Source organism: Choristoneura fumiferana, chromosome 7, assembly GCF_025370935.1.
Source record: "Choristoneura fumiferana chromosome 7, NRCan_CFum_1, whole genome shotgun sequence".
NCBI classification, from domain to species: Eukaryota; Metazoa; Arthropoda; class Insecta; order Lepidoptera; family Tortricidae; genus Choristoneura; species Choristoneura fumiferana.
In genome coordinates, this window is record NC_133478.1 from 4,432,412 (window position 1) to 4,451,381 (window position 18,970).

General features: G+C 38.4%; 2 protein-coding genes across 2 annotated transcripts in view; both read right to left on the reverse strand.

Moving 5' to 3' along the window:
• LOC141429542 (parapinopsin-like) overlaps positions 1 to 18,970 on the reverse strand; it is a gene marked incomplete in the record, with an annotated part of 194,628 nt that overhangs the window by 142,995 nt on the left and 32,663 nt on the right.
• LOC141429378 (uncharacterized) lies at positions 5,748 to 9,123 on the reverse strand. Its single transcript, XM_074089672.1, has 2 exons — positions 7,728 to 9,123; positions 5,748 to 7,357 (listed from the first exon to the last, which is right to left on the reverse strand). The coding sequence occupies exons 1-2, from the start codon at positions 8,835 to 8,837 to the stop codon at positions 7,340 to 7,342; spliced, it is 1,128 nt and encodes a 375-aa protein (XP_073945773.1). The 5' UTR covers positions 8,838 to 9,123; the 3' UTR covers positions 5,748 to 7,339.

The following is an 18,970-nucleotide window of genomic DNA, read 5'->3' on the forward strand; positions in this document are numbered from 1 at the left end:
AGTGAGGGCATAGAATTTATTTAACAATAAAAGTGGGTATAAAAACAGGGACTAAGTATAAAATGAACATAACTAAAACTAACTTAAAATAGCAAAATAAAAATTAAAACTAAAAATGGTGGTCTAGTGAAAAATTAACTAACGATAACTTCGATCGAGCTCAAATACTCGTAGCGACGCAACTGCATCTTAACTGACTGACTGCAGCGTAAAGTTCTGCATCTATGTTACTCGATTTGAATAAAGGTTACTTTTGGGGTCAAGTAACTTGGCTGGGTCCCGAGGTAAATCTTGACGCTATTTTAGCTATTGTTGACTTTTTATAACAACTACATTCCATTGTTTGGGAAGTTAATATATGAAGCACGCAACCTTTTATTTGAGTTACATCATAATTATGTGAATTTTATGAAGAGATGTTACTTAGGCTGAAATTATAATATTATCTGTCTATCGATCTCCAGAGCAAGCTGCAAGACGCAAGACATCGCAGACTTGAGTTTTTAATTTTAACTTGAGAGAATGCGACGCTTCTATCACCTTAAAAAACCGGCCAAGAGCGCGTCGGACACGCCCAAAATAGGGTTCCGTAGCCATTACGAAAAGAATAAGTAATATTTTTCTAAGGATTTCGTAGTTTGATATACTTACTACCATCCTGTATTTTTTCAAATTTTTCCACCCACCGGTTTAGATTTTAGAGGGGGGGGGGGGGCGCTCGATTTTAATGAAAATTTGCAATTAAAGTTGAATACGTATTTCGTTCAAAATCAATGAATCGAAAAGTCGTCTTAGCAAACCCCTAATGGTTTTAAAAGATCTATCCAACGATACCCCACGCTATAGGGTTGGATGAAAAAAAAAACACCCCCACTGTACGTCTATGGTTTTTTATTTTATTTTTTATCGTACCATTTTGTCGACATACTTTACATATATGTATCCGTGCAAAATTACAGCTTTCTAGCATTGATAGTCCCTGAGCAAAGCCGCGGACGGACGGACAGACAGACATGGCGAAACTACAGGGTTCCATTTTTGAAATTTTGGCTCCGGAACCCTAAAAACTCAAGTCTGCACCAAGTTTTTGAGAGGTCTTGACAACGTGTGCCAGGATTCCATTTAGGTACGTTTATGAAGGGATCACCATTATTTTAAACCAAATAAAGGGGGTGCCGTACCGTGCGGTACCTACTTCCCAGAATGATACTTAAGAACGTCTCAGTATTTGTCACTTCTGAATGTCTTCGAGAAGAGCATCGCCGCGCGCGCAGCCTAGTGCTCCCATCTGTCGCCGAGTACATGGAAAGCAGTTCAACTTATCAGCTGTTCGTGCGTCCCGCTCCCGCGCGTGCGAGCGAGTGAGACGCGCTGCAGCCGCAAGGCTAGTTCGCTCCATGCGGAAACAAACCCTGCCTCAATCAGGTTGCGGTCGAGTTCAGTTCGATGCACTCCAAGGTTATGAAGGCTGGTGCGAGGGGCCTGCGCGATATCTGTTTATTAAGGCTCTCGTCGCAGGTCGCTGCCTCATACAAATAAATGTATTAAAAAATACGCATTTTCGTTGCGTTATCTACTTGTAAGTTGTCAATAATTTATGTTGTTCCAGCGTCAATTTGTGAGCACTATATGGATGGTCTATGATGTCAATACGTAAGTTATGTACATACATTCAACGTCATAAATAAGTGATCATTTCTGTACCTTGTTGCTTTCAGTCGTTTCGTTACTCAATTTCGTATGGCTTTTCAAACATGACGTTAAAGTGACAAGGTACAAAAGTGATCACTTATTTATAACGTTGACTGTAGATGTAATTGACAGTGAAATAAATAAACAAGATTATTTATTCTATACTAGCTTTTGCCCGCGTGGAGTTCGGTTGTCGCGCGCTGTTCCCTCGGCCTATGTCACTCTCTGGCCCATAAACTATCTCTATGCTATAAATCACGTCGATCTGTTGCTCCGTTTCAACGTGAAAGACGGACAAACACACAATTACACATACTTTTCCATTTATAATATTATAGCATGGATTAGCAATGCATTGGCTCAATGAAATCAGGGTTGTCTAATCAAATTATTTCAATCATGTGATGAAAATATTTCAGACTAATTTAAGACGCAATGTAGCTATGTTCAATGTCGATACTCTCAGAACTGTCTCCTTGCCGTTCCTCTTTCAAACACTAAATTCAATGTCTATTAATTTAGTGTTCAGACTACTTTGTTCTTGAACTCCTTACCTTTTGACTAAAGTCCTTATCTAACTTTAAGTCTACGCTTAGAAAGCACTATCTCTCATTTTAACCATGAGTTTATTAATATAATGCTAAGTATATATTTATATGTATTTGTGTGTGTGGTTAGTTTTATGTATTTTGGTTATTGCTCTATTCTAAATTGCATCACCTGCTAAAATCATTCTATTGTAAAATTTGCTCAGAAAATAAAATATTGCTCTGAAGCGAATAAGCCCGTCTATTACTTACCTTGGAAAATTTTCTTTATATACCTCTGTATTCTATACTGTTTACTATATTGTGATATTGTGATTTACTAAAGAGATTGTATAGTATGTACGTTAGTGTGGCCCGCGGCGCCCGTTATCTCGCTTCCACTTTCGTCTCCCATTAACCGCCGCAGTGCGGGCCGCGTGCGAAGTCACCGCCGCTGCGTCTCGGCGCAGGCGGGCTACTCCGAAACTCGAAACTCGAAGTTCGTCATGCGATCCCTCTCGCTCTCGTATCAAACAGGTAAGTGTCGACCGCACGACACGAACTTCGAGTCGAGTTTCGGAGTAGCCCAGCAGGGCCGTCATTAGCTCCAGGCTCGTTCTCGTCCAGGGTTCTAAAGCAGGGGACTAGAGACGCGGTTATCGGACCGGTCGCTCTTAACTCAGCCGGTGGCAGCTGATAACAGACTTTGGAACGTGGATGCCAGGTGACCACATAAATCTAATACACCCACTGAACTAATGATAAGTAGTGTGTTGGTCTGAGTCTCAGAGTTGACTGTAAAACGTAGGGCATGAATACCAATAAAAAAATCTGTTCACGATCACGAAAATGATGGAGTTACTAGCTAAACAATTAAAATGAACCCCTCCCTCCCACCTGCTTTTGGTTAAAATTGGATGTGAAAAAACCGTGAAATCGTGATACAAAAACCGGAAAATGAAACAAAGACGTACTCGTAAATATCTGTAGAGAGATAAGGAAGATACTAGTAGGTAAACGAAGTTTGTGCTCTATATTTTTGTTGAAAAATGTAATACGGACTTTCTGTGGTCGGTGTCGGTGTGTCATGACGTGTCGGAGCTCTCTGTTGGGCTCTCTGTTTGAAAACGTTTTTACCTACTACGACTATCTTCGTATTTTTTAAGATACTTGTATTTAAAAATTGTCCCAATAGATTCCCTACAGGTTCACACTTAGTAGGCCGCTGTAGGCCGTCATGTGCGCCAGCTTGAATTGGCAAAGACTATTTTAATACTCGTAGAAGGGTTACCTTGTTTATTCGTATATGCATTTTAAATACGGCAATTCTAGAACCACTTAGCAACTCCAAAGCTGGCAGATGGCGAGAGAACTCTGCCACGTATTGTCTAATGCGCGGACGCTCGCGATTCACCACCTCTTTCCACCCTCAAGCTATTCCGTGTGACAGAAAGAAATGGTGAATGAATGATTCAAAGTGCGCTAGAAAATACGAGTAAGACCTTTTGCGACCTTACTGTCTAATGCACTCGCAATCACAATCGTCTTCGTCACTTATTTCAGTGACACGGTGTAAGAATATGCGTGTGTAAGTGCGATCGCGATCATCAGAGCATATTGTACGTCCTCTCTGGTCAGCAAAACGCTATCGTAATGATCATTGAATTGAATTAATGAATGAAAACTTTATTCGACACACACATGATACACAAAAATTACAAAATAGGAAAAATACTTAATAATGGTTCTCTATCGTTTGCCCGAACTTCATATGCCCGAATGTGTCGTTTTCTAGAATTTTCATTTGCCATAAAGTAATTAATTTCTGAAATACTAATTTCTTCAGTGTTGATATTAAACTAACGTAACCTAACCTATTGCATTCTATATAATATATAAAAAATCCTGAAAACCGCACGGTTCTATATATTTCATGGCAAGTGAAATTCGGGCAAATGAAATTTGGACAAGTAAAGGTAAACGCTTAATAATATGATATAAAATGTAAAAAAAATAATAATAATATTTTTTTTTATGTGTGTACCTACTAATAATTATACATTTAATGTTTATTTTTATCATACTTATTTTTTATGTGTATATAATTTTGTATGTATGTATGTATTTTGTATTTGTTTTGTATGTAATTTTATTGTGTACTAAGTTAAATTGAAAGTTGAAGCTGAACTTATTTTTCCTGTTATGTTAATAACATTTTATTCTAGAAGAGTGGGATCGTCACGGTTAAGGATACATATTTCTGTATCAGCTAGGTCACTAACCGTCCTACTTGTGTCTCTATATATTGAAATAAATACATTTTCCTTTTTATTGCAACGCAGAGAATCCTTATAACAGTGATGTCGTATATGTGAATAAAACCGCGTTAATTAATTAATAATGGTTTTTTATTCACTTGACACTACGCTTTACAAGGCCAAAATCCAGAGAGAGCGAGAGCCCTCATGAGGGAGCGAGAAGACAATTGTCACATTAACGTTCCGTTCCTCACACTCTCCCCCACCAATCTATGCAGAACACTAAATTCCTAGGTGCTACTTTTACAATCTTATTCTAAAGTATCGGAACAAGGTAACATTGGTTAATATGGCGTTTCCATGTAAGCCTTCTACATCAATAACATAAGTCACACCAGGTATGGACTCTTGTATAACTAAACCCCGGATCCATGCCTAGACTCCTTTCTGTAATCTCGAATCATCACTTTTTGTCCGATTTCAAATTTAATTTCCCGTTTCCCTTGGTCCCTCTTATCCACTCTCTCCTGCACTATTTCAACTAGAGGTGGTGGCCGTAATAAGCTAAATCTGTTCCTGATCTCTCTACCAAGCATTAAACGAGCAGGTGAAACCCCCGTTGTACGTTGTGGTGTGCTCCTATAATCAAACAAAAACAAATTGACAGCTGATACCAAACTGTGGCCATTTTGACTTATTTTGTTTATTGCCGATTTAAAAGTTTCCACGAATCTCTCTGCGGCGCCGTTGGTTGCGGGATGATAGGGCGGAGTGAATGTATGCTTAATATGATTAATTTCACAGAATTCTTTAAATTCTTGACTTGTAAATGAGCGGCCATTATCTGTTACTAAGTGTACGGGGTACCCAAATCGTGTACATAATGTTTTTAAAACTTCTATTGTGCGTTTACTTGTGATATTTGTCATTTCAAAAACTTCTGGCCATTTTGAATAGCTATCTACTACCACTAGAAACATTTTATTTTGAAATGGACCTAAAAAATCTCGCATGAATTCTGTACCAAGCGGAAGGAGGCAGAGGCCATGGTTTCTGGGTTTTAGATGGTGTTTTACTGTTATTTAAACAAATTATACATTTTTTTGTTATTTCCTCAATTTCTGAATCTAGACTAGGCCACCAAAAATATGACCTCGCAATCTCTTTCATTCTAACGATTCCAAATGACTCTTATGCAGTTCCGCTAAAACTGCTTCTCGAATGTTACTAGGTATTAATACACGGTACCCCCAAAATAAACAACCCTATCTAATGTCAACTCATTTTTCCGATTATAGAATGGTAATATTTGTTTGTCTAATTCCTTTTTTTCTTGCCAGCCATCTGTCATAAATCTAATAATTTTGGAAAATATTATATCTTTTTTTGATTCTGTTTGTATTATTTTCCAATCTAATGTTTTCATTTCCGAATCGTTAGTATACACCTCTAGACTAGCGTTTGCATCAATACACAGAGAATGATTTTCTTTATGTTCATTCTTTATTTCAGCTGCTGATCTTGACAGGAAATCGGCTGGATTTTCTGTCGTTTTAATGTGTCTCACTTTGTAATTAAATGCAGACAAAAATATGGCATAATGCTGCAATCTCTTGGCGGCCATCTTTGGAATACTTTTTGTTGGGCCAAAAATCCGCACTAGTGCTGCATTATCCGTCTCTAGTTCAAAATAGCGCCCATAGGTATAATTATAAAATTTTGTTATTCCAAATATGACTGCCATAGCCTCCTTATCTATTGTTGAATATCTACGCTCTATATCACTTAACTTTTTGCTACCAAACGCAATTGGTTTCACAACACCATTTTTGTCTCGATTTGACAGGACTGCAGCAAGACCAGTATCTGACGCATCACATGTTAATATTAATGGCAACTCTGAGTCATAATGTCTTAAATTACTTGCAGATGCCAATTTATTTTTAATAGCTTCAAAAGCTTTGTCACATTCATCTGTCCATATAAATTTATTTTTCTTAGTACAATCATACAAAGGCGTTAGAGTTGTTGCCATATCTTGCAGAAAGCGAGAGTAATAATTAATTTTTCCCAAAAAGGATTTCAGCAAAGACAGGTTTGTTGGTGCTTTAGCCTTAAGCAATGGCTCAATATTAGATTTTATTAAACTGATACCCTTTTTGTTTACATTAAAACCAAACACCTCTAAATTGGTTGTAAACAACTTACACTTTTCTGGCTTTAACTTAAACTCACATTCCTGTAGTTTACTCAAAACTTGACACAATGTATTTTTAGTATGTTCTAATGTTGAACCCTTAATGTATATATTATCAATGAATACAACCGTGTTGGGTATGTTTTTCAACTTTTTTGTCATTAGCCGTTGAAATGCCCCCGGTCCCGAACTAACACCATAAGGCAAGTAGTTATATTTATATGTGCCTACCTCTGTTACAATGGTTGTACAATCTTGGCTTTCAGCACTAAGAGGGGCCTGTAAGTATGCCTCTTTAAGATCTAGTTCGCAGTAATATTCACCATCCCGGAGGGAATTCAAAATGTCATCTACATGGGGCAAAGGGAAATGATCAACCTCTAGATTTGGGTTTACTGTCAATTTATAGTCCCCGCACAGTCTGACTGAACCATCTGGTTTTAATATTGGAACTACTGGTGTACCCCATTCGTTTTGACTGACGGGTGTTATACGTCCATTGTTTAATAATCTAGTAATCTCATTATTTACCTTTTCCCGAAGCGCAAATGGTACCCGCCGAACTGGTAGACACTTAGGCTTTGCCTCTGCTTTTAATTTCAAATTGATAACTTCACCTTTAAAGTTCCCCCAACCCGGCGTGAATACTTCTGCGAACTGGTCTTTTACTGATTGTTGAGCATCTGAAACATTTTCAAGTACATTAGTATGAATATTAACACTATTATCTAAATTTGGGGGCCATAAATTTAATTCATTAAGCCAATCGCGACCTATCACCCGAGGCGCATTATTTTTTACCACAAATAAATTTAATTGTCTGGCTGTTTCTTTGTATTTTACATTTATATCCTTTACTATGCCTAATGGCTTGGTCACACTCTGATCAAAATTTTTAAACAATACATTACAACTTGTCAGGTTAAATGATTTTAAATATTTATTTTTGTCTGACAATGACATGACTGTGACGTCAGATCCTGTGTCTAATTGAAAAGACACATCTTGACCATTAATATTTAAGGTCAAGAAGTGAGGCGGTATCCTACTTACGCTATTAAATGTATAGGTCTCATATTCTTCATATAATTCCTTAATAGAGCTCACTGCGTCTTCACTTTCATTTTTGTTCTCTGGTTCCACTTCCAGTACATTGGTCTGACGTTGTTTTCTTGGACACATCCTGTAGATGTGCCCTTGTTGGCCGCATTCTGAGCAGAACTTTCTCTTCAGGCTGCATTCTGCTTTTATATGGTTTTGTTTTCCACAGCAGAAACATTGCACATTATTTGACTGGCGGTTATTATTGAACTTATTCTTTTGTCTTGGCACCGGCTTGACTTTACCCTGACTGTAAAAAATTTCTGTCACTTCACTTGGGCTATCAGAATGTAACAATGCTGCTTCGACAGTTCGTGCTACTTCTATGCATTTTTCTAGAGACTGTTCTGTTTCACTTTTCATAAGCTCAAATTTAATTATTTTAGAATGAACACCTTCTATAAATTTTTCCTTTATTTGATCTTCGGCGTCTTTAAAGTTGCATCGTGCTGCTAACTTTCTCAATTCAATGCTGTATTCTAGTATTTTCTCGTTTGGTAACTGATTTCTCTTTCTAAATGCTATTTTTTCTAAAGCTGATGATAATGGTTTAGCGTACTTATCTTTGAGTAATTTACATAGTTCTTCAAATGTCTTCTTTGTTGGTTTTATTGGTGAACATAAGTATGTTAACGTTTCGAACACTCGTGGAGTTAATTTTGTGATCAACAATGGTATTTTCTTTACTTCTCCTATATCATTTACTAACACGTAGCATTCAAATTGTTCTATGAACACTTCCCACTTTTCTCCATCAAATTGTTTCAGCTCACTTGTCGACATCTTTCCTATATTCGACTGCAGACTTGGAGTAGATTCCTGTTTTTTGTTACTTAGTTTTCTTTTATAGTAATTACTAAGAAGTTTCCTCAAGTTATCTACGCTTGCGCTCGTTTTGTAACTTATGTTCTCGTCCTCTAAAATGCTTAGGAGTTCGGGTTTTGTGCACTTATAAATACATGATCGATTTCCTGACTTCACAAGCGCGATGTTGTCTAATCCACTGTCTTCCGCATTAGACCAAGTTACTTTTTCATCTTCCGAACTGATTGAATCAGTCATGACATCCTAAAAATGTTGTTATGCCGGTCGGCTTGTACTTGCCAACAAACACAACACAATATGGCGACCCTTGACTTGAAGACTTGAACGAAAATTTCGCCGCGATCTATTCACTGATTTTATGTTCGGGTGCTCTGATTATTATTAGAACTTTGTCCTTGGGTTCTATTTCTCGTCGCCAAATGTCGTATATGTGAATAAAACCGCGTTAATTAATTAATAATGGTTTTTTATTCACTTGCACACTACGCTAAACAAGGCCAAAATCCAGAGAGAGCGAGAGCCCTCATGAGGGAGCGAGAAGACAATTGTCACATTAACGTTCCGTTCCTCACAAGTGATTTTCTCAGGTTTTCCTCTCGGTGCATTGTAACCGCATCATGTAATTACAGTCGCCTTGGCCATGGCGATGGCGCGGCGGCGGCGGGCGAGGCCGCGGGCGCCAGCTCGTGTCGTGACGCGACCACGACACGACGACGACACGACCACGACACGACGCCGCCACATGCGACACAAACAAAAATGAAAACTTTTTGTTGACTGTACTCGTGTTGTCGTTGAAACTCCGTATCGTACCAAATATCAAGTCTGTCCGGGGTCTAGAAGTGGATGAGAACGACTTCCTAGGTTTGAGTTTAGCACCTAAAACTTACGTACTTAAAAGTTTTAAGTTAAAACCTAAAATTGCGAAAAGTGGCTCCGAAGCGGTAACGATTGTGTGCGTGATGTTTGTGTGTGTTTGTGATTGTGATGTGAATTCAAGTAAATAAAAAACCGGCCAAGAGCGTGTCGGACACGCCCAAAATAGGGTTCCGTAGCCATTACGAAAAAATTAAGTAATACTTTTCTAATGATTTCGTATTTCATACGGAATCTTCCAAGTTTAGGTGGATTTTATACCTTAGGCTGCTATTTACTTTAAAACAACTACCGGAGGGTCATTTTCAAGCAAACTTAACTGTTATAGTTTTCCTTGTATTTTTTTTTGCTTGTCTTGCCTTGTCGTTTTTGCCATCTTGGCTCCGGCACCCTAAAAACGATGAAATCCTCATTCAGTATGCCGCTGAGCACATGTCATTTGCCAATCGACTCTATAAAAGAACGATTTTTTAAGGCAGCGAAACCACCCAAGATGTGCGAGGCTGTGTTTGACATTAACCAATAGGAACGCTTCGTTTACCTCGCCTCGCTCAGCGCAGCTCTAGTGGAAACAGGTCAGCTTAGCGAGCATAGGTTTATGAAGCGTTTCTATTGTTCATAAACCAATTCCTCGCAACATCTTTGCTGGTCCTAACCCCTTACATATTTTAGTGGTTTATTTGTAACTATGTATATAAATACAAAATCCTAAAAACTCTTACTTTTACAAGAAGCTGCATGTGGAGGAATCCCATCTTAGGCCTCTAGGTTGGCAACGCATCTGCGATCCCCTGGTGTTGCAGGTGTTGGCGGTGGTGATCTCTTACCATCAGGAGACCCACTTGCTCGTTTGCCATCCAGTCGAATAAAGAAAGCTTTTTTACAATTTAACCATTAAAACAAACAAAACAAAATAAAGAAAACTAAAAGTCAAATTAAAATAAAAATCTTTCTAAAGGAGATGTCTAAATATAGTCCGGAAACAAAAGTCCAGCTTCATCCTGTGTCCCGCTCCCGGCGTCAACCCGCGTCCACGTCGTCACACAATATCCGCTAACCCGGATTAGAACGGTACATGCAGCTGTCCTGCTCTACGGCCGGAGTATGACGTGAATGAAAAACCAGAGATCAATTTCCTTCACAAGCTGTTGAATCAACTAGTTGGTACCAACTAATACTACTACGTTTATCGCTACTCCGCGGGAACTATGCAATTTTCCGGTATTCTAACTATTCTATGTCCCTCCCGGGGATACAATCTATCTGTATACCGAATATCATCTAAATCGGTTCAGTAGATCCAGACATTACCCTCTACTACCTCACAAACTCCCAAACTTTTTTTTCATTATATACGAGTAGTAGTATATATATAGATAGATGACAGACACCGATAGGTTAAAAAATGTGTCAGGGAGTTTTTTCACACCTCTCCTTCAGAAAAGTAACTTTTCCTCCCTGACGAGAGGGAGCAAAGTGCGACTTTTCTGTTCAAGGCTTTTCTAAGTGTTTTATTGCAAATGCCATTTTTTGAAGTTGATAATTGCAAAGCCACGCCATTTTCTATGCTGGTTTTTCTTTAATAATATGTAGAATATATTTTTGTTTAAGTCTCTTAATGCTCGGTGTGAAAAGTTGTATGAGCCACTCGGGAGCAAATAAATATTTCACACCCTCTCCTTCAGTAATAGTTATTTGTGTCACAAGGAGCAAAATGGTGTATTTACGGCGAGCGTACATTGAATCCAGAATGTAGCGAAGGATTCTACAATAGAATCCTGAGCGTAGCGAGGATTCTAAAGTAGAATCCTGAGCGTAATGAGGGATTCAAGTGTTAAAGCCCAAGATGAAAATAATTTTGCTCCCGAGTGGCTCATACAACTTTTCACACCGAGCATTAAGAAACTTGAAAAAAACAAATTCTAAATATTATGAAAGAACAACCAGCATAGAAAACTGGCGTGGCTTTACAATTATCAACTTCAAAAAATGGCATTTGCAATAAAATACTTAGAAAAGCCTTGAACAGAAAGTTGCACTTTGATCCCAATCGTCAGGAGAAAATTACTTTTCTGAAGGAGAGGTGTGAAAAGTAACTTTTCCTCCCTGACGAGAGGAGCAGTGCTACTTTTCTGTTCAAGCTTTCTAAGTGTTTTATGCAAATGCCATTTTTGGAAGTTGATAATTGCAAAGCCACGCCATTTTCTATGCTGGTTTTTCTTTAATGATATGTAGAATATATTTTGTTTAAGTCTCTTAATGCTCGTGCGAAAGTTGTATGAGCCACTCGGGAGCAAATAACTATTTCACACCCTCTCCTTCAGTAATAGTTATTTGTGTCACAAGGGAGCAAAATGGTGTATTTACGGCGAGGCGTACATTGAATCCTGAGCGTAATGAGGGATTCAAGTGTTAAAGCCAAGATGAAAATAATTTTGCTCCCGAGTGCTCATACAACTTTTCACACCGAGCATTAAGAAACTTGAAAAAAACAAATTCTAAATATTATGAAAGAACAACCAGCATAGAAACTGGCGTGGCTTTACAATTATCAACTTCAAAAAAATGGCATTTGCAATAAAATACTTAGAAAAGCCTTGAACAGAAAAGTTGCACTTTGATCCCTCTCGTCAGGGAGGAAAAGTTACTTTTCTGAAGAGAGGTGTGAAAAGTAACTTTTCCTCCCTGACGAGAGGGAGCAAAGTGCGACTTTTCTGTTTAAGGCTTTTCTAAGTGTTTTATTGCAAATGGCATTTTTTGAAGTATATAATTGTAAAGCCGCGCCATTTTTATATGCTGGTTGTCTTTAATAATATTAGATATTTTTTTCTTCAAGTTTCTTAATGCTCGGTGTGAAAAGTTGTATGAGCCACTCGGGAGGAAAATTATTTTCATCTTGGGCGCTAACACTTGAATCCCTCGTTACGGTTAGTTGCAGAATCCTTCGCTACATTCTGTATTCAATTTAACTATTGCTCGTGTACAGTGGCTCACACCGGCGCCTGCAGGCTACTACGAAACTCGAAACTCGAAGTTCGTATCGTACCGTCCCTCTCGCTCTCGTAAGTATAAGTGTCAGAGGGACAGCACGACACGATCTTCGAGTTTCGAGTTTCGTAGTAGCCCAGCTGCGCCGCGGCAGCTGCACGCGCACGCGCGGCGCGACCCTGACCTCACACACACAGACAACAGTCAGCGGGGTACATTCACAGTCAATGAGGGCTGTGATGTGGCAGGCTAGGTGGCGCTGGTACGAGTTCCGTTTGACAACTTACACATTTGCGTCATGTTTGCGATTGGACTATAATATGTATTACAATATTTTCAATCCAATTTATGAAAAGTGTAAACAAAGACGACATTAATCCGACCACAGACAATTAGCGATGTAAAAACCTAGAACCTTTTGCAAAATAATTAATCTATTGTGTAAATCGATTAATTTATTAATTAAATAGATCAAAGTTGTTTTGTCTATTTTATTATTTACAATGTACTTGATTTAATTCCAAAGACTGTGTAAGCGCAGTGACTATTTTTAATTTCTATGTAAGTACCTAAATAAAAATCGCTTATTAAATCGAGCATAAATCGATTTTTAAAATGACAAATTTTCGTCCATCTCTACGCTCGTCTATAAATATGCTACTACAGATTATTTATATGCATGTTTAATTCAAGAAATAACGTCAGATTTTGACAAAGATTTTTAAATGAAATTTAAATATTGAAATCAAGTGAATTTTGGTGAAAAAAGTGATTAGACGTCTAGTTTTATTACACGAATAATAGATAACCTAAATGTGTTATTGATTCGATTCAGTGGGTGTTTATCGAATTATAAATTATATTGGTACTTTTTATAAATTATATTGATATAGGTACAGTATAAATGAGCCAATCGCAAGCAAGACTGTAACGTCCTCTCGACACTAACGCCATCTAGCGATATTTTCCTCCTCAATAAACCGCCATTTGGCTTCTGTGGTACAATGTAGGTTACCTTCTGTACCCTAGTGTAATTTTTCAGTTACAAAGTACGTCTCGATCGCGTTCGCGTTAAAATCTCATGTTCGTGCTTCCATACAAATTGAGATTTTAACGCGAACGCGATCGAGACGTATTTTGTAACCAAAAACTTACACTAAGGGCACTGAAAAGAATTAGTTCCTGACACGTGTCCGATAGGTATCTAACTGACAGACTTTTTCACGAAACAGATCTATTTCCGGGAAAACAAATCAACTATCTTCATATTGAATTGCAACACAACATCATAAGCGTAACAGACAAACATAAACTTATTCACTATTGCATTTATAATACTAGCAACGATTATAGCAGGCTAGGGTTCCGCAGGCGAGTCCTCGTGCTGGGCCTGCCGGCGCCGCGTTGTCATGCCAACCCGACGCTCCATTTTAGCCGCGCACCGCACTATCGCACTATCGCACGCACTATCTCCGCGCACGCGCACGCACACGGCGGGCGGCACGTTGACGTAGGTCGAGCTCCACACGGAATACGTAATAGCTGCGTAAAAGATACGAGACTTAACATTTTCATGGGCCGACGTACAATCAGGTTTTATTTTGGATATTTTGAATTTTAGTGTATACGTGACTACTTAGTATATATTTAAAAAAAAAATCAGGCTGAGAAATTTTCCACTCTGTTTTTAATAGTTCTAAAATACATAACTTTGGGTATGCATTTTTTTTGGATTTTCTTACAATTTCTTACCACGCCGTCTGTAAATATCAGTGACCAATATAATCGGATGTATTAAATCACTCGGAAAAAGCGAGAAATATCTTCAAGACACGATTCCCTTTTACTTACATACCTATAAATGTGTACGGAACCCTCGGTGCGCGAGTCCGACTCGCACTTGCCCGGTTTTTTAACTCTTGTATAAGTAATAAGCATCACGTAAACTTGAGAGTTCGTGCTGTGCAGGAGTGCGTGCGAGCGCATCGAGCTCTAGATCCTGAACGAGACAAGAAATAGTTATTTGTGTCACAAGGGAGCAAAATGGTGTATTTACGGCGAGGGCGTACATTGAATCCAGAATGCAGCGAAGGATTCTACAATAGAATCCTGAACGTAGCGAGGGATTCTAAAGTAGAATCCTGAGCGTAATGAGGGATTCAAGTGTTAACGCCCAAGATGAAAATAATTTTGCTCCCGAGTGGCTCATACAATTTTTCACACCGAGCATTAAGAAACTTGAAAAAATAATTCTAAATATTATTAAAGAACAACCAGCATAGAAAATGGCGTTGCTATACAATTATCATCTTCAATAAATGGCATTTGTTTGTTTGTTTATACTCTTTATTGTACAAAAAGGAAAAACAAAAAGGTTACATAAATAAAAGTTGTGTTAAGTACAAAGGCGGACTTATCCCTGCAGGGATCTCTGCCAGTCAACCTTTGAGTGGTAGAGGAGCAATCCAAAAAACAAGGATCGACAAATAGAGCAAAACATTTGAATAAATATAAATGCATATATAAACCTCAAATACCTAACTATATACAATAAATATATAACACATATATAAAACATTAATATAATTTATAACTAAATATAAAATAAAATACATAAATACACACATTTACATACAATACATAAATAATACAAGTATAAAGGATAATTACTTACTAAATAATCAAGGAACTAGTGTGAGCCACATCTTCTTCAATGTCTCTGAACGAGTATACGGAGGAAGATTGTCGGACGGTGATCGGCAACCGATTCCACAACCTAGCCGCATGCACAGAAAAGGATTTGGAGTAGATCTTGGATGAGGTAGAAGGAACATTCATTTGGAGGATTTGGATTTGGAGGCATTTGCAATAAAATACTTAGAAAAGTCTTGAACAGAAAAGTAGCACTTTGCTCCCTCTCGTCAGGGAGGAAAAGTTACTTTTCTGAAGGAGAGGTGTGAAAGTTACATTCCTTTCGGCATTAAATATATTAGTACCGAGTCACCTCCGGCTCGATCCTATTTGTTATTGTTTTGCAAATATCGCTCCGGTGTCCCAACAAAAGGACATCTCAGCGCAATGCAAATGCAACGAGATGCAAAATATTTCAAAAGAGACGCGTCCGCGCCACTTCAGACTTAGTAGCAGAAGGAACTAAGTTATTTTTAACTTGGCAGCGTTTTTGTCACGTTGTCAAAGGAAAACAGGTTCTAGGTGTGATGTTTACGGTAGCTTTCGGTTTGATCGGTGCCTGATGTTCAGGTATTTGAAAAGGAAAGATCCAGTGTCTCTTTGATTGTGCGCCTTTATTGAAGGCTGGGAGCGAAGCCGACGGAAATGCTCTTTCGTTATAAAGTGGGGTTCAGTCGCGCAAATCAAAGTACATAATCTCTCGACTTGATAACATTTGAGGCTCGACAAATCTTTCGCAGATCCAGAGGCTATGACGGCAGACGCAATGAATTATTGATTTAGGATTATGCATCGGGATTATGTTTGAGGAGTTATTGTTGGCTATCAAAGTACTGTAGAAAACAACGCTGCCATCCCGCGCATATGGAGTCGTAATGTATTTCCGTAAACTAAATCAACGAGGTTAAAACTGTACCTATACTTACATATCTATACCTCTGGAGGTTAATAAAATTACTAACCTAAGTGAGACCGAGCGATCACTGTCGCTAGAATTATACTTAAAATAACTACGTTGAATACGTTGTTAACTCGGGATCCGCATTTCGGGCGATGGGTTTAAATATGTATAATGCGTATTGACGTGTTCATTTCCGAACATTAAGCACGCCCGAACGCAGACGCCGGTTCAACACCGCTTAGACGGAGCGTGTGTGTCGAGTTTCATTACATTGCGGGGCCGCTACAGTTGAAGTTAAGTTAAATAAAGTAAGCCAACGAAACACCTTTTAACCATCACTTTTTAATACACCTTTTGATTCTCAAGAAATGTGCGAAATATTAAGTCAGCCGTATCCGCAGAAATATCAAGACAGGCCGTATCCCGCAGAAATATCAAGACAGGCCGTATCCCGCAGAAATATCAAGACAGGCCGTATCCCGCAGAAATCCCGCTCGATTTTAATGAAAATTTGCACTTTAAAGTTGTATATTTCGCAAACAAATCACTAAATCGAAAAATCGTCTTAGCAAACCCTTAATGGTTTTAAAAACCTATCAAACGATACCCCACACTATCGGATGATGAGAAAAAAAAAATCACCCCAACTTTACGTCTATGGGAGGAACCTTAAAAATTTTTTTTTTTGCATTTTTAATTGTACCATTTTGTCGGCATAGTTTACATATATATCTTTGCAAAATTACAGCTTTCTAGCATTGATAGTCCCTGAGAAAAGACAGACAGACAGACAGGCAGACAGACAGACATGGCGAAACTATAAGGGTTCCGTTTTTGCCATTTTGGCTCGGAACCTTAAAAACCACAGCAAAATCCGTTGGTACTTTTAAAGATCTAAGCATACTCGTACATAGGGACAACAGCGGGAAGCGACTTGTTTTATACTATGTAGTGATGATTTTATTGATCATGGCAGCAATGTAAAGCAATTAGCGTAAGTCTCGCACCGCCCGCGCCCGCGCCCGCACCGCACCAGGCTAACTATACAGTGTCGACTGAGTCGTCACAAGCAATTCACACAAGCCATCGACAATACACTACCTAACGAAATACAGGGCATTTAAGATATATTCAAGGAAATTAGAAGATCTCGAGCTGTAAATCGCGATTAGCTTTGATGTGTTTAGTCGATGCGTCGAAATATCGGGGCACATTTAACCCATTCAGTGCCGTTACGCCATCGGCGTCTTGGTGGACCCGCTTTGATGCCGCTGACGCCGATGGGCGTCTGTCTGCAGAAGCGGCATCTTCGCGCATAGTACGTAATCTGGCGCTCGCCAATGAATGGGTTAATCTCCAAACCACTCTTTCTCAGATAAAACATCATGTCAAATTATTCGGCCCCATAGTCAGCCATAGTTAGCCTTATTCATGTACTTATCTCAAAGTTTGTTAATTGATTTGTTTCTTCTTTTGTACAATAAATAGGAATGATTTATCATTATCAGAGTATTGATATTCATTTAGTTTGATACCTCTACGCGTGCCTAACCTCCTGGACCTGACCTTTTTAACCATTGTTTGATTTTACGCCTCAGACGTGTTTACCAGCCTGTTTATTTGGATATTAATTCAAAACTCTTAATAATCTTTTTTCAATGAACCATTTGTACTGATGAAGTATGTACATTCGCCCGTTATTCTTAGTCTTAATTGTCCTTTATAAAGTACGCCAGGCCACCAGTCTAAAAACAGGGTATACTGACGGACAAACAGACAGAATAAACAAAGTGATCCTTATTACCGTTATTACGCACAACTGTGTAACAGACATCTTGTTATTGGAAAAACGTTTTGACAATACCTAGTAAATCTCTAATTCACAGATTACACCGAGACGCTATGGTAACGCTTCATTTAAACGTTGCAGATGTATCCCACCAGTTGCTTTACATTGCGGGCCACGCAGCCACAAGTTCACGAGTGATCGTGCACCGATGGCAATGTACCGCGCACTTGCGATGCCTCCCCCCCTGGCTTCATGCTTTGCAAATGCGTTACCAGCATGATTAGTCAAGCATCACGCCACCAAATTCACACGTCCTTTACGCTCGTAGTAATTTTACCGAATCTTTTATAAGAACAAGTGAACGTCTGTAAGTACCCATTTGTAGGGTTCCGTTAGGAAACAGGGAAGAAACCCTTGTATATTCGTTGTCTGACAGACTACTAGAAACACAGGGAAGCTTAAAGTTCCATCTTACAGACTGGCTAAAACCAAAAAAGTCTTTTCTGGGAAATTGCATACGTTTTTATAATAAAATTCCAAAAAGATTATAAATGAAACGGATACAAAATTCAGATCTATTGTCAAGAAGACATTAATATCAAAGCGTATTATAAAGTTAATGATTATATCATGGACAGGGATATTTGAAATAATTCCGATCCGCATTAGCGATCCCTTCAAATAGCGAACCTACTGTGTTAAAAATAAAGTTGTGTTAAATACTTGTGATGTTAAATATCATTTAATAATATTGTAAATCTGTTTAAAAAAAAAAAAATATATATACCTCGTTGAGTTTCTTGCCGGATTCTTCTCAGCAGAGGTTTTCCAAACGGTGGTAGATTTTTTTTTTTGACATTCATAAGTGCTTGCTTGCTTGATGCCTAAATTGAATAAAGATATTTTGACTTTGACTCTTTTTCTCAGAACTTGTGGGGGTTCTAGTTAAAGTCAAAGTCAAAATATCTTCATTCAATTTAGGCTATTACAAGCACTTATTAATGAATGTCAAAAAAAATCTACACCGTTCGGAAAAAACCTCTGTGAGAAGATTCCGACAAGAAACTCAACGAGGTATATTTCTTTGAAACAGATTTACATTAATATCAAATATGCAGGCCTGAT

What these genes read in the sequence shown, in the direction of transcription:
- LOC141429378 (XM_074089672.1), bottom strand. Translation starts at nt 8,837, where the DNA reads ATGACTGATTCAATCAGTTCGGAAGATGAAAAAGTAACTTGGTCTAAT.